General features: G+C 38.2%; 2 protein-coding genes across 3 annotated transcripts in view; one reads left to right on the top strand and one right to left on the bottom strand.

Moving 5' to 3' along the window:
- The window catches only part of rnf115 (ring finger protein 115), a 10,687-nt gene extending 9,516 nt beyond the window's left edge, over nt 1-1,171 (bottom strand). The window contains exon 1 of the mRNA XM_024267226.2: nt 1,039-1,171. Coding sequence (XP_024122994.1) covers nt 1,039-1,116 — 78 coding nt within the window. The 5' untranslated portion in view covers nt 1,117-1,171. The remainder of the gene's footprint in view (nt 1-1,038) is intronic.
- A 9-nt stretch (nt 1,172-1,180) lies between these two features.
- polr3c (polymerase (RNA) III (DNA directed) polypeptide C) lies at nt 1,181-6,351 on the top strand. Of its 2 annotated transcripts, none has more exons than XM_024267224.2 (13): nt 1,181-1,306; nt 2,472-2,618; nt 2,976-3,240; nt 3,376-3,659; nt 3,738-3,842; nt 4,584-4,757; nt 4,840-4,891; nt 4,989-5,049; nt 5,117-5,267; nt 5,421-5,522; nt 5,592-5,641; nt 5,739-5,888; nt 5,967-6,351. In XM_024267224.2, the coding sequence occupies exons 2-13, from the start codon at nt 2,472-2,474 to the stop codon at nt 6,049-6,051; spliced, it is 1,626 nt and encodes a 541-aa protein (XP_024122992.1). In that variant the 5' UTR covers nt 1,181-1,306; the 3' UTR covers nt 6,052-6,351. The 2 variants fall into 2 exon arrangements, with proteins under 2 accessions (XP_024122992.1, XP_024122991.1); XM_024267223.2 differs by having other exon boundaries at nt 1,216-1,327.
- The last annotated feature ends 330 nt before the right edge of the window (nt 6,352-6,681 follow it).

Below are 6,681 nucleotides of genomic sequence, written 5' to 3'. Positions count from 1 at the left end.
AAATTAAATTTAAGTGTTTTGTCTATTTTTTTGGTCCCATTTTTCCTAAGAAAGTATAGGTCAGAAATGAAATATTATTATCATCTAACACAAAAATTCCATATTTTTTATATAAATAAATAAGCCATTTGACTAAATTGTGAGCGTAATTGTAAAAGATTATAACATATTTATTATTATTATTATTAAATTATTATTTCAAAGAATTCTTTTTAGTGAGTATATTTTGACCCACCAAAAGAATCGATGTACCACCAAAAGAATCGACGTAAATATAAACTTGCTGCATTTAAGGACCGAAATAACTATTGGACATTTTACTAGTGATGTTTTTTTTACTGATAAAAAAAATGTTATGCCCATTTTTTTGGTCACAAACCAGCATTTGTTTCAAGAACACAAAACAAACACCACAGACAATTAAAAAACAAAAACAAGAAACAACAAAGACTGTACGGTTGTAAAACAATGTAAAACATTTGTAAAGCTGTAGGTCATTTAAACGCCTCATCTGCTGATACTACTGTTACGTTTGAATCTAAAACTGAAAGTAAGCCACATCGTCTAAAATCCATCGAAAATTCCCCTGCTTACACTGGCACTGCTGTTAACAGGAACAAAAAGTAGAATTAATAACAATAACAACAGAAAATCTGTTTCGTTAATGACATATACGAGGCTTTGGGTGATAGCTCAAAGATCCACTCTTATGTTTCGGCTGTTTTGCTCGAAAACATTCACCAAGCACCTAACTCCTACTTTGAAGCACATAGATTTAACGTAACTATTTTAAACACGCGCGAAAAACTAAAAACTACTTTCGTTCATTTTTAGAGTGGCCGATTTCCCACTAAAACGACTAACCAGAGTTTCTTTACTGACTTAACAACAACAAACGCTGCTATATGCTAATGGGCTACAAGGGGTTTAGCTGTAGCCAACAGCCGAAACAAACAGCTAGCACCCGGAAGGCAGTCTTGTCAGCCGCGAGTCACATACAAAACAAAACGACCGAATAACAAAAACATCACGACTTACCGGGAGTTTGGGATTTACTTCTCCCTTACAACAGTGACAGAAAAACCGATGCGAGGGAACAGCCGCAGCCTCCGCCATCTTCCCGGAGCAGCACAAACACTGACGTCGGTCCTCCACTAACTGAAGGGAGCTGTCCGCCCCCAGCCCGGCATGCACCGCGGCACTGCTGTCGAATCACAGCACGTAAAAAACCGGGAGCGGAAGTGTCTGTTTGTTGTCATCGACTAGCAGCATGTGCTAAACCACCTGCACGTAGTCTGCTTTAGAGGCGAGATCTGCAACCAAGGAGGTTTGTGGAGAAAATACCAGCAAATATTCGGAGATTATTTTATAAATTCACAGCATGCAATTGTAGTTTTGCTAAAAGATAAAGGGATTTGAACAACTGTTGAACTGCCCTTCCAAAGAGACGTAGGCCTACTGTGAAATGCTAAGAAGAGAGAAACTACTGTAATGACTGGTGTAACTTATAGATTTTTACTGCTATAAGCCTTAAAAAAAACCTGAAAAAGTTATGATCATTATTTTTTACTTCATATGCGAGATATATAGGGGTAACATGATGGCCATAACTTTACGTGTGTTTGTTGAAAGGCTAAAATAAAATAAAAGCATACTACAATTTTGTGTAAACTGTAGCTATGGTAGGTAAAATATTTTTTAAAAAGTATTTGGGCAACTATTTATTATTTTCTCCCCTTAGTTTAAAATGAACCAATTACCCAGCATCCCCGCTGTTTATAAAAACAAACCAAATTTTATTATTACAAGTTAACAAGTGCTGCAAATCAAACCAGAAAGATTTGGTTCTCTAAAATGAAAAATAGAAAAGGGGGATGACTCTGTCAACATTATTGGTAAGGAAATTGCATGTTTTTGTGTCAAAATTCAATATATTGTGAAGATAATCATTAGACGTAAAAAAAAAAAAGCATTTAAGATTTTAAAGTAAGTTCAATGTTTATTACCGGTTAAAAAAAAAAAAATCTCTAAACTCAGGGGTTTGCATTATCTTGGACTGATGTTAAATTCTTTGTTAAAAGCTTTTGTCATAAACATTCTGTGCTAAAAAAATAGGGCTTTAACAATTCATTTAAACAACACTTTGATTCATTGCATAATTTGTGGTTGCTAATGCAATTCATAGTTGAGATTGGTTCATTTTGAACTATCCAGTTCAACTAAATTTAATCCAGGCCATCTTCAAATTCAATTCCAAATTGTTTTTTTTTTAACAATATTAATTATAATCAATTGGTTTAATTTTGAAACAATTTTATAATGGCATAGTTTGATTTGATGAACAACGTATAATAGATAGATTGATCTGTTTGGATGTTAGATCAATAAATCGATTCATCTGTTAATCATTACACCCTTACTCATACTTTTAGTTGGGTGATTTTCATGAAACTGTTGGTGTGTTTGTGCAGATGACGGCCCAGGAGGTACGTCTGTGTGGTCTTCTGCTGCAGGAGCATTTTGGAGAGGTCGTGGAGAAAGTGGGAAGAAATCTGCTCAAAAGTGGAACGCAAAACTTAAGAGCCATCGTGCATGAAACCGGCTTGTCAGTGGATCTGGTGGGTTGAGGCTTTTGTCTGTTCTTGAGGTAGCATTAGCTGTAGTCACATGTTCTTCAAAAAATGAATTAAAAAATTGATTATTTTGCATTTAATCAAAGCATTTTATGACAAATATTGTATTTTTGTTCTGCATTAATGTGTATTTGTACAATAAGAGAAACAAAGCAAACTAATATTCAGTAAATATATTTTCATATTTTTAAAGTTTGGGATAATTAAGTTCTGCCACTCTTTTTCTCTCTATTCTTTCACTTGTATTAGCATCTAATATTGTTGATTGATAATCAGTTTTTGTTACTAAAATACAGTGAAGTCAAGTGATGATTATGTAACAGATCCTTTTTTTTCTTTAAGGTAAAGAAGTCTGTGTGTGTTCTTCTGCAACATGGAGCCTGTTCATTCATCCAAGGTCGGAAAGGACCGGGGAGCCCCACAGAATATCGAGCTCACTGCGACCGGATGCTGAGAATCCTGCGCTACCCGCGTTACATTTACACAGCCAAAACGCTGTACGGCGACACGGGTGAGATCATCATAGAGGAGCTGCTGCAGAGAGGTCACATGACGATGAGCAGCACAGTGAAGACGGTGGCAGACCGTTTAACTCAGAATATGGAGGGTGAGCGTCTCAGTCAACCTGTCCATAAAAGAAGATGATCTGTTTTCTGAAAGGATTTTTTCAAAAGAATCTTAAAAAATCTACTAGAGGTTATTGTTGTAAAGAATAATTAATTTGATGTTTTTTTTAAAACAGAGGGGTCAAGCATGGATTATGGTGAAGTGTCCACCACCTTTTCCAAACTGGTAGAGACTCATTTTCTTCAGCGCTGTCCTCCAGCAGCAGGAGCGACAGGTGGAAGTCAGACTGCTGCTTTGACTCCTGCCGCTCCCGTCAGCAGCGCCGCGCCCACGCCGGAAAGCTTCCCCGACTGCTACACGGTTCCTCAGGTGAAACTCATAGGCCGGGGCAAACGCCCGCTCGCCAGCGAGGAAGGAGAGGATCAAAGAAATGCAAAACGAGCAAAAATGGACCCAGAGGTTAGGAAAATGTTTGTTAATCTAACTATATTAAATGCATAGGATGCTAACGTTTCTCTCCTCACCTTGGATGCTCAGACTCACGGGGATGAGGGGATTTACTGGCAGGTGAACTTTGAGCGCTTCCACCAGTATTTCAGGGATCAGACAATCATCAGCGCTGTCGCCAACAAACTAGATCAGGTAAGAAATCCACAAAACATTTTAAACTAACTCTCTCCTTTAAATATTAAAGGGAAATGTTTTGCAATAATAAAAAAGTTCCCAGGCGATAAATATTTAAAGCAAAGAAGAGCAAACGAGTTTTATCAGAGTTGTATTTGTGAAATAATGCAGTGATCCCCAACCGGTACCGGTCCGTGGATCAGTTGGCAGCAGGCTGCAGAAGAAAATAATTAATTGTATCTGTTTTTTTTTTCTTTTTTTTCTTTCGAGTCTCGACAATCTTTTATTTTGAAAAATATTTTGGTTTAGAAAATCCACCAGATTCTCTTGATTACATTTCAGTCACTTGAACACTAAAAGTAGTCCGGCGGCGTGCAACATGAGAAAAGTTGTATGGTCAACGTTTTTTGGACATGAATAAGGGATTAGAGCAGGAACAGACGGAAAACAGGATACGACATGAAGAAAAGAAAAGAAAGAATGCAGCACACTACCAAGAGTCCTACTTAAAATATGGATTTATTACAACAGATAATTCCCGCAAAAACTATATCCTTAAAAACGACAGGTTTTTTAAATTTTGACTAAAAACGGCACAATTAAGACAGCTGGGAATGCTTTTATAATAGATTAAAGTTTTATGGAACTTTTCTTCAGAATTCCTCTTTATTACTGGTTTGTTCTCGATGCTTGAGCCAATAAAAACAACATCTTTTTAAACGTATTTTATTAACTTTATCTGACATTTTTCCTCCTCAGACCAGCAGTGAAATAGTGAGGACCATGTTGAGGATGAGTGAGGTCACGACCTCTTCTACAGCACCGTGCACAAAACCCCTCTCAGCCAATGAGATCTTCAGGTCCCTCCCTGCTACTTACAACATCCCCCGCCACATTTTGGACCAGTACCTTACCCTGCTGGTGGATGACCCTGTATGTCCTCCTCAAATAACATCCCTTTGATTTTTTTTTTGTTTGGCTGCTCCCAAAAATACTCCCACTTTTCCTTCCTCAGATGGAGTTTGTGGGGAAGGCTGGGGAGAGCGGAGGAGGAATGTTTATTGTCAGTATCCTTTCGGCTCATTTGAAGGTTCAAAACCCCCGCTGGCGTGTGGGATTTACTAATAACCCCAAAGCAAAAGCTTTTCTTGACTTTTCTGTCAGATCTGAACCGAGCTTTGGCTAACCTGGCACGCGCCACGCTGGAATCCATCGTACAGGAGAGGTAAACCTGTGTGTGTTTTTGCTCCCCACACACTGTTGTTAATACGCTACATTTCATTCAATGTCAGGTTCGGCTCCAGATCAGCGCGTATTTTCCGTCTGTTGCTACGGAAACGTCATCTGGAGCAAAAGCAAGTGGAGGATTTTGCCATGATTCCAGCTAAAGAGGCTAAAGACATGCTGTACACCCTGCTGTCACAGAACCTGGTCCAGCTTCAGGTACGTGGATGTAAAGGGGGTTTGAAGAAGGAACTGGATTCTGTTCACACAGCGGGAAAAGTTTACTATTATTTTAGCTGCTATAAAGGATGTACCCCAAGACTTTAGTAGTCTTTCTTTTTAGTACCATTTTTGTGATGATCGTTTTCTCAGGAAATCCCCAAAACGCCAGACTTCGCTCCCTCTCGGACCTTCTATCTTTACACCGTTAACCAGCTCCCCACTGCGAAATTGCTGCTGCAGAACTGTTATAAGGTGAGTCAGAAAACTAACTTCAGAAACCTGGATGGAGATGTAGTATTCCATGTCTGCTTTACTCTACAGACGGTGGCCAACCTTATGGAGCGGCGGCTGTTTGAGGCCAAAGAAAGCAAGTAGGTCTTTGAATTGTTTGAAATATGTATTTTTTTTACCTTAACAATATTGCAGGTCCTACTATATGGCAAATGTGAATTATGTTTGTTTTTTTAGGCGGCTTCTGGAGAAATCGCAGCGAATTGAAGCCATTCTGGCGTCACTGCAGGCCAGCGGGGCCGAACCCGAACAGCTAACGGAGGTGGAAGAGATGATCACCGCTCCTGAAAGGCAACAACTGGACAGCTTAAGACTTCACGTGAACAAGTAAGACAACAGAAAGAAATATTCTGTATAAACGTGTATATTTGGCAAAGTTTTTAAAATATATATTTTTCTTTTTAGATTAGATTCAGCAGAGAATCAAGTGGATGAAACGATCTTTCTTCTGGAGTCTTACATAAGTTCTGCAACAAAATCTACAAGTTGAGTCAGATTTGGAAGAATGACTAATACCAATTGTTTTTCTTAAAAAGCCTTTTTTGAGTTTGTTTTTTAGTGATCTTTCTGGTCACAACAGTTTTAGACTCTACTGCAAATTATGTTTTGTTTGAAGTGGATTTTTATTCTGTATAGTTAATAAACACACAACAGAAGAAACATTTTTCCAAATGTTTTTTTTTATTCCCATCATGAAACAAAAAGCTGTAAAACCTAGTGAACATTTGAAATATAAAACCATGAACAAGTCTGCAAGTTAAATAAAAGAAGTGTGGTTTAATACATTTAAGGCCGAATCCAAATTCTTCTCTCTACACCTCCATTTAGCCCTATAAACGGAGAGTTATGGAAGTCAGATTTGGACGTCACTCCCACTCGGTGATGTCATCAAAAGTCGCCGGTCAGCTATGTTAGCGAGGAGTTGCTAGAGCTCGAAAATACGTAAAAAAAACATTGGTTTTAAGACTAAAAATGTCATTAATACAAAAAGTTATCACTTAGATTTAATTGTAAACATGAAAAGCGCTTTTCCTCCGCGGTACTGCGCAACACAAAGGTGGAGGGCTTTGTATCCCTCCGCCACGAGGGTTAGCCCTTACAAAAAAAAAAAAAAACCTAC

Source organism: Oryzias melastigma, linkage group LG16, assembly GCF_002922805.2.
Source record: "Oryzias melastigma strain HK-1 linkage group LG16, ASM292280v2, whole genome shotgun sequence".
Lineage (NCBI taxonomy): Eukaryota > Metazoa > Chordata > Actinopteri > Beloniformes > Adrianichthyidae > Oryzias > Oryzias melastigma.
This window is presented reverse-complemented; position numbering and strand designations above follow the sequence as displayed.